At 42.1% G+C, this 14,317-nt stretch overlaps 1 protein-coding gene across 6 annotated transcripts in view; it reads right to left on the reverse strand.

The window, feature by feature from the left end:
- Nucleotides 1-14,317, reverse strand: part of PIEZO2 (piezo type mechanosensitive ion channel component 2) — a 240,735-nt gene that overhangs the window by 24,644 nt on the left and 201,774 nt on the right. For all 6 annotated transcript variants that reach the window (XR_006265021.1, XM_043444481.1, XM_043444480.1 and 3 more), the window contains 5 exons: nt 13,305-13,411; nt 8,513-8,627; nt 4,670-4,729; nt 2,300-2,466; nt 908-1,074 (listed from right to left, as the gene is read on the reverse strand). Coding sequence is in view for 5 of the 6 variants with exons in the window: in XM_043444481.1 (XP_043300416.1) it covers nt 908-1,074; nt 2,300-2,466; nt 4,670-4,729; nt 8,513-8,627; nt 13,305-13,411 (616 nt within the window). In the remaining variant the exon portion in view is untranslated. The remainder of the gene's footprint in view (nt 1-907; nt 1,075-2,299; nt 2,467-4,669; nt 4,730-8,512; nt 8,628-13,304; nt 13,412-14,317) is intronic.

A 14,317-nucleotide genomic window follows, 5' to 3' on the forward strand; every position in this document is an offset into this window, starting at 1 on the left:
TTGATTTTATTTTAGCCAGTCTTTGTTTTCTTTTTCTTCTTCTCCCTTCTAAAGTTGTGGTTTACAATATTTAGTCACTTTCTTAACTGACCATATTATCAGTTGTTACACGGCTGAAAGTTACTAATACAGGAACCATGTATGTTTATTTTATGAACAGCCGATTTTCAGTTCACTTTCTAATCTTCCGTTTGAGTCACTGGGTTCAGAGTTTGGTTCTGGAGCCACTATTCTTAAGCCAGGCTCATGCATAATATTCAGGAAGCCTGGGAAACGCCTGAAGTTCTACGGGAAAAAATGTGTAATTATGTGTGATCTTTCATAAGAAGTTCATGTCCCTGTCAATTGGGGATGATAACAGTACATCTCAAGGAGTCTGTTAAGGAAGTGAGGAAACCCACACACATTGCAGCCCCGGGGAAGGGTCAGTGCAGGGGCCTGTGTGAAGCAGGGGTGTGACCACACAACTCGGAAGGTGGGGCCCACAGAACCACTTCTCAAATTTTTACGATTCCGAATCATAAAGTAAAATTTCTGAAAGAAGAAGATGGAGAGCAACAGGTGGCAAAAGACTCTAGAATAGAAGAAACTTTGTGGAACAGCATTTTAAAGGCATTGAAGATGCAGTTCTTGATACAATTACTCATTTTGTGTCAGGAGGCGCATCTGACTTTAACTCCAGCTTGGAAATCCCAGTCCTGGGCCTGGCAGTCATGTGGGTCTTTCTAATGATTTATTACTAATATCTGCTTCTCTCTGCTCGGACCAGGGGCAGCAGTGCTCTGCTAGGCCATGCCCACGGAGACAGCCCTGAGCAGCAGGTTCTGATCAGCCTGCACCTCTCCCATCATCTCTCACCTCTGTCATCCCTGCGGAAAGCAGCACCACTGCGGAGCACGGGATGTACCTGGAGATGCTGTCGTGGGAATCCAAGCTGTCCATCCTGTGGGCGCTCTGTATGCCTGCAGCAGTGCCAGCATGGTCGTCGATGGTGTCCAGTCCTGACTCCCTGGACAGGTTCATGATGTGGTTCTGGTAGTACATGTGGATGCTCTCCCGGGTTGGGACGTTGCCCTGCGGAGAGGGAGATACTGTCACAGCCCTGGGCAGACATCAGTGTTCCTCAGCGTGGACAACCCTCCGCCATCACACACACCTCCAGCAGGATGAAAAGCCAAGTTAGTCAAGCTGAGGATTGATGTCAACTCACTGAATTAATGGTGCTGGATGTTACTGGGTCATGCTGAACAGGAAACCCCTCCTAGTTTAAGGCTGAAGATGGTCAAATGTACAAACTTGCAGTTATGAAATAAATAAATCATGGGAATGCAATGGTGACTAGAGTTAATGATACTGTATTGTGTATTGAAAAGTTATTAAGAGAAAAGATCTTCAAAGTCTTCTTCACAAGAAAAAAAATTTATAACAGGTGCAGTGAGGGAGGTTAACTAGATCTACTGTGGTTATCATTTTACAATACACATAAATACTAAGTTATTATGTTGTAAGCTTGAAATGAATAAAATGGTATATGCCACCCACATCTCAAAAAATAAAATTAAAAAATTAAAAAGAAATCCTTTCTTTTTATTATGTAGATAATAATGTAGATAATTTTGTAGATAATATTGTAATAATTATGTAGATAATTTTGCCAAGTGAGAGTAACCTTTCCAGCTGTGAACTATTTTTTTTCAAATGTAATCTATAAACCATCTATGGCTATGTTTTGTCTCAGTCGCTCAGTCATGTCCAACTCTTTGCCACCCCATGGACTGTAGCCCGTCAGGCTCTTCTGTCCGTGGGATTTCCCAGGCAAGAATATTGGAGTGGGTTGCCATTCCCTTCGCCAAGGGATCTTCTGGACCCAGGGATTGAACGTGGGTCTCCTGCATTGCAGGCAGGTCCTTTACCATCTGAGCCTCCAGATGTGTATATTCCTTATTTTCCCTGTGAGAAATTTCAGGTCAAACTTCCCAGACTAAAGCACATGATCCTTTATGAGACACAACAGAGCCAGTGCAGCTGGGAACCGTGGTAATGAGAGGGGACAGAGTGAACATGCTGGCCGAGATCCCAGGACTGTGAGGGTGAGGGTGTGTGTGTGTGTGCGTGCACGCGGACTATGCATATTTTCATTCTGAGCATGGAACAGACTGAAATACACCAAAAAGCCAGAGGGGTTATGCAAAGACTGGAGAGGAAGAATTTTGTCTGAGCTTCCATGGAGGTCTGGACCCTGGCTTTCAGAACCTTTGTGACTCGGGCAGAAGTGAAGCAGGGTCACGAGCAGGGTTACCTTCTTGATCTCTCTGGTGAGCATGCAGCGCTCGATCCTCAGGACGGTGGAGATGTCGATGTGCTCCCTGGAGATGGAGTTGAGCCACGTTGTGAAACTGTCCACGGTTGCCAGAAACAGGACCCAGGTGAACTTCAAAATATTAAAGATCCTCTTGATGATGTTGTCTAGGAGGAAGAAGAGAACCTGATTTAAAGGGACATCATGCCCTCAGTCGTGGTGCTGTGTGTGAAGCAGTGGTGTTTTACCAAAGACAGCCCTGTCTGGTTTTGTCCTTGACCCCGACATGGAGAGACAGGGCCGTGGTGGGGGAGGGTGGGCACAGGCATGGAAGTGGTGGGCAGGGTTTTCCATACCTGCAGTGGCAGCTCCCAAACCAAACTCAGATAGAATTGTTAACCTTTGGTCAAAGCTTCAGTCGAAACAGGTCCATATAGAGATACGAGGTCTGATTAGAAGTACAGTCTGCACTCAAGGGTATTTGCTACTGGCCAGAAACAGTCTATATCTATCCAAGAAATTGGTTCCATTAATGCTTTTCTTATTCTGTTGGTTCTGTTGGTTCAGTAAGACTCTGATGTTTCCCACTGCAGCTGAATTGTAGTTGAACACCTTTCAAAGGTATTTTGTACAGAATTCAGTCCACACACTAAGACTCTATCCAAACCCCTGAATCATCTTTCTCATATGTATTTAATGACACCAAGCTGTGCTAACTATAAAATTTTGCCTGAGTGGTCAGTCCTTTCCAAACCATAGGAGCCCTGAGATGCCCACTGACCCTGGGCCACCTCCCTCCTCTCGGCTGTGACTGGGACCCGTGTAGGGAGCTGTATGTGACTAGCTCACCTCCAGTGCTCATCTCTACCCCCAAGTGGTTGTGTAGATTTGGGAAAGTTGGCTAGTTTTTTTCTGCCTTGGGTTTTTCTCTGTCAAGTGGGGAAGAGGGTTTTGAGGGTGTTGAACAAACTAATGTGTGTAAAGCTTATGGTGAAGTGGACGAGCTACTCGAAGCATGGGGCACTGCTACCAGGAAAAGGTTTGCAGGAATAACAGGGTGTTGCCCCACAGACAGCAAGTCGATTGTCTGGACATGGAGGCCTGCTTCAAGGACGGTGCCTCCGAGGGCTTGGAGAGCCTTTGGGAAGTCTCGTTTTGTGTCAACAGATGGCATCCATGGATGTATTTTTTCCAGCATGAAAGAGCCTGAACACCTTGCCTGTGGGTAAGTGGTGCACCCAGGACTGCCAGCCCCAGGGGAGAGGAAGCCATGTGTCTGTGGGGCCAGAGAGGCATGTGGGTTCACTGTGTTCAGAGGCTTTTGTTTCTCCTCTTTTTTTTTTTTCCCTGATGGAGAAATCTTCCCCCCAGTCTCGGGTTCTGTGAAGCCCACGTGGCACTGGGCCTGGGCTGGGGCTCAGAAGATGTGAGCTCTATCCCTGACTGTGTGGAGTCCTGAGCAAATGCGCTGGGATTCAGGTTTCTTCCCTAAAAGGAGGAGTCAGCCCAAGCCCTGGAGGCTGCTCATTTCCCAGCGTACTTACCTCTCATGCATGCTCAGTCGCTTCAGTCGGGCACGACTCTGGGCAACCCTGTGGACTGTAGCCTGTAGGCTCCTCTGTCCATGGGATTTTCCAGGCAAGAATACTGGAGTGGGTTGCCATTTCCTCCTCCAGGGGATCTTCCCCACCCAGGGATCGAAACTACCTCTCACTTCACTCCTTTTCCATGCCTTCTAAATGCCAATATTTTTTTGTGCCTCCATGCTGATGGTTTCGGAGAAGGCCATGGCACCGCACTCCAGCACTCTTGCCTGGAAAATCCCATGGAGGGAGGAGCCAGGTGGGCTGCAGTCCATGGGGTCGCGAAGAGTTGGAGACGACTGAGCGACTTCACTTTCACTTATCACTTTCACGTATTGGAGAAGGAAATGGCAACCCACTCCAGTGTTCTTGCCTGGAGAATCCCAGGGACGGGGGAGCCTGGTGGGCTGCCGTCTATGGGGTCACACAGAGTCGGACACGACTGAAGTGACTTAGCAGCAGCAGCAGCAACTGATGGTTTCCCTCGGACATTTATAATTTGTTCCCAACTCCCTTTCATAGGCATTTGGGTAAAGGACTTTACACATGGACTCAAATCCGACATCTCATCCCACAATGCAAAGGTAGGTCTGATTTTCAGTCTCTTTGCAATTTCACTAGAGATGCGATTTCAAGGGATGCTGATGATTGAGTCACAGTCCAGAAACACTATTTAATTCACTGTTTCCAGGCAGCCTTCCTCACACACCATCTGGGCAGGAAACATCCTCCCACTCCAAGCCCCCACCCCTACCTCCCCTGCTGATGGGCGTCTTCACTTTGTTACCTGGTCCATCAGACTTCTTTTTGACTGGCTCATCCTCCCGGTCTTCCCACTCCACAGGACCTGCCAAGAGTGTTCAAGGAACATGAGTTACATCCTTTCAAGGTAAATTAATGCCTATGTTACACTTCTGGACTGAGAGGAATTTTATAATGAAATCTGGGAAGTTCCGCCTATTTGAAGAGCTCCGAGGGAAGAGTTGTCAGAATTCTGAGCTTTCAGATTCTCCTCACCTGACTTCGGAATGACTATCATGGAGTTGGGGATGGTAAACCAAATTGTTTGGCCAAATCTTTCCCGCTTCCTGTTGTTTAATGGCCTGTGAGTTGAGAGTGGTTTTTATATTTTCAATAGTCAAACAAAGTCTGAAGAAGAAGAATATTTTATGTATATGAAAATTACATAAAATTCAAAATTTTGGTGGAACATGGCCATGCCCACTTGGGGACGTACCATCCGAATCTGCTCCAAGAAGGCAGGTTGAGTTGCAGCAGGAATTTACAGTGCAAAGCTTATCATATTTACTATCCAGCCCTTTATAGAAAAAGTGTGCTGACTGCTGTTATATACTATGAAGTTGTAATTTTGAACACCTTGAGGATCAAAATACAGAGCCCAGAAACATACCTAAGAGTAAATGGGAGATTAACACTGTCAAAAGGAGCATTTAAATTAATAAAAAAAGAAAGATTCATTTACCAAACAAGCTTAGCATAATAGATCTCTACCTCAAAGGATAATACAAATTCAAAAGGTAAATAAGAGGAAATACAAGAAAACATATGCATAACATCTGGGGGGAAGACTTTCTTAAGCAAGATGAAAATACAGAAATTGCAAAAAGAAACCAGACCAAAAAAAAAAAAGAAGAAACCAGACCTACTTGACATCAGAAAAAAATTAAACATTGCTTAGAAAACATACACCATGAACTAAAAGATAAGCACTGGGTTGGAAAAAGAGATACTTGCAACACATAAAAAAGCATAATATTCCTAACATAAATATCTCCTAGATTAATAAAGACAATCCAATAGAATATTATGAAATGTGATAAAAATGTTTAAATCTTGGATTTGAAAAGTAAAATTTATTTACTTTTATATTTACTTTTTTTTCATTTTAATATTTACCAAGAAAATATGAAATAAAAATGTTCAACCTTATTAGTTCCATTAGTCCATGGAATTCTCCAGGCAAGAATACTGGAGTGGGTTGCCATTTCCTTCTCCAGGGGATCTTCCTGTCCCAGGGATTGAACTCAAGTCTCCTGCATTGCAGGCAGATTCTTTACCATCTGAGCCATCAAGGAACACCTCCCCCACAAAACCAAGAAAATATGAAAAAAAAAATACTCAACCTTATTAGTTAGGAAAATTCAAATGAAAATGAAAGTCGTTTGTCATCCTTGAGAAAGACATGATAAAAAGAGTAGTAACAGCCCATAGGACAAGGCTCCAGGGAAATAGACATTCCTATGCCTCATACAGAGGAGTTTAAATTCCTAAAACCTCTTGGGAAGATATTTATTAAAGTAAAACAATAAAAAGCACCCACTTTAACCCAGAAATTCCACTTCTGATCATCTATTTTGGGGGAAGTATGTGTTCATCCTGCTTTTGCCATGCATTTAAACACATACACACACATGACTACATATGAATTTTTGTGTGAGGAAATCCATGATAGTGTTATTTATTGTGGCAAAAATTTGGAAGCAAACCTTATATCCATTAGTGATGGAGGAGTTGGATAAATTATGCATATCCATATTACAGAATATTTTTCAGCTATTAAAAAAGGATGATATAGTTTTATAAATACTTAATTGAAGAAGTGTTCATGATATATTGCTAATGAATGTACAGGAGAATCTGTGTAGCATGGACTCATTTTTGAATCAAAGGAAACAGTACCTGCCCACAGGTATGTATACCCGAGAAAGGGGTTGAAGAGAATACAACCCCTGCAAAGATTTGGTGCTTTCGGGTAGCTTTCCAGGCTATACTGCATCTGCTTCCTTACTGCTTGACTTGCTACATCCTCAGTGTCTTAATTTTGCCTTTTTAAACCAATCAAGTAAAATAAAATGAAAGCTACAGGAGGTAGCAGGGAGCAGAATGGTCAAAAAAGAGAATGGCTTTGCAATTAGAGCTCCATTAGAAGTTATGTTTTCCTTTTCTTTTCTTGTTTGAATACATTTTTAATTTCATAAAGAATCAATATACACATTTCCTTTGTAAAGAATTAAAATATAACAAGCCTGAAGGTTTCTTTAATCCTACCCCTTACTCTCAGCCTCCCCACCTCTTCTGCCAGAAGTCACCACAGCAATTAACTGGCTAAGTTTTCTTCCCAATCTTTTCCTTGTGCATTTATACACGATTACATGCATCCATTAAAAAAGAAAAACATTGTCTGGAGGCACTTTGGTTTCCTTCATTTCGTAAGTGGTTTCATAATGTGCATGCCAGTTTGCAACAAATGCTTTTCACTTAACAGTATGTCAGGAATTGTTCTCCATATCAGTTCAAAGTAACTCATTTTGCTTTTTAAACTACTAAATAGTATGCCATAATATACTGGTCACACAATTTACTTGGTTCTTCTTTATGTGGGCATTTAGGATATTTCCAAATTTTTGTTAGTGATAATAATGTTTGATGAATATTCTTAGACACATGTGCTTGTGAACATGAAAAAAGTGAAAGTCGTTCAGTTGTGTCCAACTCTTTGTGACCCCAGGGACTGTAGCGCACCAGGGTCCACTGTCCATGGAGTTCTCTGGGCAAGAGTACTGGAGTGGGTAGCCGTTCCCTTCTCCAGGGGATCTTCCCAACCCAGGGATCGAACCCAGGTCTCCTGCATTGCAAGTGGATTCTTTACCAGCTGAGCTACCAGGGAAGCCCACATGTGCTTGTGCTTATGTGCAAATATTGGCTCATGTGAAGCCACACACCTGGAGGTGGGATGGATCTCTGGTGGGAGAGGCACACTTAAATTTTCAGATTGACATCTGCTCTCCAAAGTGGAGGCGCTGCTTTACAATACCACAGACGAGTATGCCTCCTCTAGCTCCAAACAGAGCTATGTTTACATTCTTGCTAATCCAATCGATTAAAAAAACAGAATGTCAAAATATTTAGTTTGCATTTCTCATATTGAGCTACTTAGTGAAACTGAGCTCCTTTTGGCTGCTTCTGTTTTCTGATCTTGAATTACTTTTCATACCCATTCATTCACTGGGCTGAATTTTTCTTTTGCTGACTCTCAGAAGTAATTAATATAGCCAGAACACTGATCTTTAGCCTGATATATAATGAAAACATTTTTCCTGAGCTCCCCACTTGCTTTTTAACTTCGTTTTGGTGTGTTTGTTATCATTTTCTCCCCCTTAGAAACATGTTTCTATCATATATTTTTAAATGAATTGATAGTGTTGAAAACAGCACTGGTAGGTATGTTCCAGTTTTGGTCCCTGACTGCTCTTTAAGTGTGCTTTCCCTTTTTTTTTCTTGATCAAATTTCTAAAGGTTCATCTTTCTTATTTTCCAAGAACAGCTTTTCACTTAAAGGTCAGGTCGTCTTCTATTTCTTTTCGATGACTTAATATCCACCTAAAAATGATTATTTTGCTACTACTTTCTTTGGGTTTATTTTGCTTCTATCTCTCTATCCATTTTATAAAATATACCTCAACTTGAATTCATGTTTTAATTTATTCCAAGACCTGAGAAATTAAGGGCAAGTAAAAGTCTTTGTGCTCTTTAGACATTAAAAATTTCATTCCACCCAAGCTTGTTCCCTGTCCGCTGCCTGTCAGCTGCAGCCCTCTCCATCACTCACCCTCCCCAGATTCTTTTCTTCTTCTTTTCTGTTCTTCTCTTGCAGATCTTTTTTTCTCTTTGCGCCTCTGTCGGAGTGCTGTTTTAGGGTCAGTAATCCAGGCTTGATAAACAAACTGAAGGGAGAAAGTTTCATTATTTTCTGAATTTTTAATAAATTGAATTAAAGAAAAAGGGACCAACACCAAGTTTCCTGACTTTCAGAAATATACATATTTTTTGTCTCAACATGAATTAAACCTCCCTTTCTCACATCTCGTAATATACTGAGCTGACCAGTGCTCACTGGCCATGAAATAAAATGTGAAAATAGATGTTGTAGGCATGTATTTTGTTCAGTATCAGGCAATCATGAGATCCTCTGGAACCACGAACACCTACTTCTCCCCCATCCCCCCATCCTACTACATCTCTGACACTTAGCTCCTGATTCCCTCGTGTGACACACACTAAGCATAGCTAGAAGCCTGGCTAAGTGTCATTCATTTTCTCCTGACACAAATAAAGTTTCAGTCAAGACCGAAACATCTTTTGTTCATTTACTTTGGGAAATTACTTTTGCATGTTTGTTACTCTCTCTTGTGAGTAACAACTATTACCAACAACTTGAGAAAGAGCTTTGTAGATTGATCAGTATTTGGAGAGGAAAGATAATGTGCTGTGAAGGTTAAGAGGTTATTCCAGAATGGGATGGAAGGAGAACAGGGGAGCTTTAGGTTGCCTTCTGTCATTTGTTCAAGAGCTGAAAATAGTTGCATTAATACATGACAACCAATAATCACAACAGAGCAATTTTGAATATCCCGCCCACCAACAGTGTCCCAAGTCATGCAGAAGGAACAGAAAGAAAACCCTGAAATGCAAAGTCAGCCATCCACAACCATGAAGCCGGGAAGCATGCTCAACGTGCACCCACGAACACACCTGGTCTCAGGGAAGCTGGGTTTCTATAATGAAGATAAAGGAACAGGGGCTCTTGTAAACCCCAACACTTTGATTTTATTCTATATTACTTTCAGATTTCTGAAATCCTTGAAAAACCCAGTGTAAACAAACCACTGGCATTGTAGAAGTAAAGAGGGGTTCAACTTTCCCATCCATGGAAATGTAAAGGTCGTGGGTTACTAGGTTACAGAGCATTTCCTCACAGGTAGAAATCTGAATCTTATGGGCAATTCACACACATACAAGATCTGTATTGTTTCTAAATAATAAACCCAGGAGGCAAAAAAGTTATCCTAGTTTATGCCAGAAATATATTTTGAAAAGTAAAAGTGATTGCAATTTGAAGAAGAAGCACCAGAAAAAGGAATTTATGGTTGACGTTTATTGAGTATGTTAACTGGAGATTCTATTAAGAATATCTCTGAGGTTTAGGTCGTTGATAGGCAAACTTGCTTCAGCAAAACACTGATTCTTTAAAAGAATCTGAACTGCTAAATGAAAGAAATTGTCAGGCATAAGAAATACATACTGTGACATTTCCTTAAAATGGTGTTATTACAATATTGCTTTTGGATAATGCAAAAATGCCAAAGTGGAAAATAAGAAAGTGATTCAGGATTTCTGAGTGTACTAGGTGCACACTCTTTTGCTCTGAAGAAAAATGAAACCCCTGGGAGACGAGAGAGGGGAGGACAGAACAGGGGAGGGTTTAGGACAGTATTGAAGGTATCTTGTAGAAAGGGCTCTGGCCGCACAAATGATGCCTCATTAAAACGGTGTTCCTGGTTCTACATGTGGTCCTTCAATGATTGATCCTGCTGGTGTTTCCTCGCTGAGATGAGTGTTTGAAGAAAGGAGGGAAGGGGAGGATCTTAGGACAAGTCCTCATTTGTAGGAAAATGATTTTCATGTCCATGTTCTGAAGTACAAATATTTTATAGCTCCAGGAACACTGGACCGAGGATCAGACCAACTATTTCTGGGAAAAGTTGATGATGAAGGAGGAAGAGGAAGCATCCTGATTCTTACTGAGTTAAGACACCAAATTAAGCTTCTTTCTGAAATGTCTCAATTCTGAAGTCTCAGTGGTAACTACCACCCAGTGTCACGGGTATCTCTGGAGAACAGACACATGAAGAACTAATCTTGGGTAGAAAAACACACGAAAATGTGCGTAGATGACATCGACTTCTCCGTCTGCTGCTGCCACTAGCCTGTACCCAACTTCGTCTCAGAGTCCACCCTCACTGATTTCATCTTAAATGTTAGGGAAATGGGATTCCTTTTACTGAAAGCTTTTTACGCAAAAAGCATTTGCTTTTTGAAACAGGAGAGGACTTTGTTGAAGTGGAGACCTTTAACTGAAGTTGGTTAAGTTTTCTAAAATGTTTTTTAATCCAGTTGTGATCCAGAACCTTATGTTGTTGGTAAGAAGATATTTCTTAAACTAAGATGAGGGATAACCACATTGTAATCTTTCATATAAATTCTTAAACGTGAATGGAAAGACACATAAGGCAGTCATAAAAGGGGAAAAGAAAAGAAACCCAAAGGAAGTAGCAACAGGGAATATTAAACTAGAACTCAGAATTCTGGTATTTTAAAAAGGAAGAAGCCCAGGGGTCTAGACCCTGCTACGCTAGGCAGAGAGACTTCTAGGCTTCACCTGAGAGCTTGAGAAAAATCTAGAATTTCAGGTCTCTCTGGACCTGATGAATTAAAACAACCTGCATTTAAATAAGACCCCCAAGTGAAACGTGAGAAGCAATGGTTTCCCTCGCTAGCCACATCCTTGTGGAGCATTTTACTAGTGTAAGTGTATGCTCCAATTTAAAGCAGGAGAAGCGGCTTTCTACAAAGCACAAGAGTAGTGAGTCACTATTTATGATTTCCAATAATGAAATGACCACAGCAGAGGTAGTTAGATACTTTGTGTTGTGTGTTGGGTGAATTAACAAATAACTGTAGCAGTTCATTCAGTAGTGTTTCTGATGATGTGGACCATGGAGGCTGGGTGGACCATCCACAGCAGCTTGGCCAGTGAGGAGAGACACTGAACTCGGGCAGAAGATGCCAGAAGAGTCCAATTTAGGAAGATGGAGGCTTAGCAGGTAGCCTGAAAGGAGACGGAGCAAAACGAGTCGTTTTTTCCTGTTTGTAATTTTACCAGCTTTCTGAGAAAATGGTCATGTTTTGACACATCATATCTGATGCATGCAACCAGACGTGACCCTTTTAACATGAGACGTGACTTAGGCAGAACTACAAGAAGATTTGTATCTGCATTTTCTCTTTCTATTTTTTAATCAGCTCTGATGCCGATTGAAAAACAAGAATCACCATAATAAGGAATTTGGCTTCTCAGAACGATTTTTGGAAAAGTCTGCCCAATATTTTAAATTCTTCTCATTCCTTCATCGTAAGATGTATAGAACAGGGAAAACGCAGATGTGGGCAGCGGGGGTCTGCCCATCTAAAGGTCTACGGAGCGGAGGGCCACACACCACACACCAGTAAAATGTCAAATACCTTTGCAGCTCTGATTAAATACTGAAGAATAGTTTTGGGAAGTTTAATGATAGACTTTGGCAAGGCTAAAATGGCTGATGCAAACTTCCCAATAGCTCTCTACAAAGAAGGACAAAGCAAGAGTAATTAGTAGAAAAAAAAACAAAAACCGATCACTTAATATAAGACATCAGTATGAGTTTGGCTCTACAGTTATACCGACTGGGTTAAAACATGCTCATCGCTGAATGTGGAATAAAACGTGCCCTGCTTGTAGGTTAGGAATAAAGAAAATGATTTATCATTCATGTAATCTGTAAAAATGGTGAAGACGACCCGCTCTCTCCTCTGCTGCCTGATGAGTGAGGATTAGAAGGAAACTCGAAATAAAAATAAACAAGTCATTAGTGTTGAGCAACCCAGCTGCACACATGCACACACTGTCATCAAGAAACACACGGGGGCAGCAATGGGGCAAGTGACAGAGCATCATTAGAGCAAAGTGTCCCCACGAACAATTTAGTTCTTCACTTTCACTAGGAAGACAGGGCGGAGGTAAGCTGCCAGCTTGGGAAGACCTGGCCAGCAAGTGGACACTGGCCTCGTGAACACATCATGAGACTGGCCGGATGTCCACCTGTGTGCCTTGTAGTCTAACAATGGGGAAAGAACAGTCCTATGTCCGCTCCCTTGTAACGAAAATCTACCGAGTTTTCATCCCGTATATAACTCTACTGACAAACCCACGTCTTTAACAAACACTGACGATACAATTGCTGGATACATGCTACTAGGCTGGTGACTCATGTCACCAAGAACGATACGGCAGGTTCTGAAAAAGAGAGGCAGTTAAGCTGAGAACATTAAAACTGGGCTGGAGGTTTTTATGATTTCAATACAGTCTAAAATCTTTAGAAGTACCAAGGGAACTGATTTTCAAAATTCGAAATGACTGTTTTCAAATCAAAGCGAGGATTTTATTTTCATGGTCAGCTATTTCACCTATGCAACTAGAAGTCCACTCAAGTGATCCAAAGCTTGAAACGAAGTACACCCAGGGCAGCTTTAATTTTGTTTAGGGCATTAGAAATTTTTTTATGCAAATGAACAGCTGGCTGGACCATTACCCTTGCAGGAATTCTGGCAGTAACAACTGCAATGCTGACAGCAAGCAGCAGGACAGGACAGTTAGAACCACACGACTTCAGATGTGAACTAGAACCTCTGGGAGCTACCATGCATGAACACGGCAGAGGAAGTCAAGGCCTGTGGTCAAGGTCTGTCAGAAAGAAAACCTCTTCAACCAACCAAGGCTGTGATGTCCTTATCCCCATAGTTACCTGGAAAGCTGACCTCCGGGGGGGCTCTTCATCTTCCTTTTTTAATTCTTCCTCTTCCTCCTCTTCACTATCCGTTTCAAACAAATAGTAATCTCCACTCCTGACCACTAAGTAAAACAAAATATGTACTTATTTCTTGGAAGAAATATGAGGCAATTTGGGGTGTATTTATGAAATGCCCCCCAAAGACATATAAATTGTCCCGCAAAGGTATCGGTGGGGAGGAGGACACAGGAGATGAGGAGACCTCACTCTGGGCTGAGCTACATGGTCTGTGGAGCACCAGGCCTCGTCCAGGCCATGGAGGGGACCTGGCCACTGCTGGGTTCATCTGGCATTTTCTTCCTTCTTCACAGGAAATTGTACACAGATGCACCAGATCAAGCCTGCAGCAACCAGTTCTGTTACCAAGATGGCCCAGAGGACTGAAAACTATCATCATGTCACAGTTCAGCACTTTGGGACCTCAGACAAGGTCAAAGTGAAGCAGAAGCTTCAGCGTTGTCTGAATGGGTATAAATTGCTATGGCAAAGCTAATCCGGATGATTCGGAACCAGGAGTCACGTGTCACCACCTTCTGCTTCACTTTATACTGTGCAGACACAGGCTATAACACAGGCCACAAGACATTTGAAAAAGAGTTGTTTTTTTTTTTTAATCACACATTATCATGAGGAGGAAATGGGCAAATAACATAAAAAAAGAAAAGAAAAGAAAAAAAAGCACAATCACAAAAACACCACCACCACACTCTGGCTGTTTCTACTCATAGGCTAGGACAGAAGGAGCCAGGTGGACATGATCCATACGGTTTAGCACTGTTAGGCTTCTGGTCAAGAAGGAGCCCCCCAGTTGCTTACTGAAATTTGAGGAGAACTGTACTGACCACAGGACACAGAGCACAAACCGTATGGATGGTCCTTGCCTGGCATTTTCCTTGCAAAGACATATTGTGTCTTAAGCACAGAGGCAGTCTAGAGAGCTGAAATGTTCAGAGAGCTCAAGAAGTTTG

This window comes from Cervus canadensis, chromosome 23 (assembly GCF_019320065.1).
Source record: "Cervus canadensis isolate Bull #8, Minnesota chromosome 23, ASM1932006v1, whole genome shotgun sequence".
In the NCBI taxonomy this organism is placed as follows: Eukaryota; Metazoa; Chordata; class Mammalia; order Artiodactyla; family Cervidae; genus Cervus; species Cervus canadensis.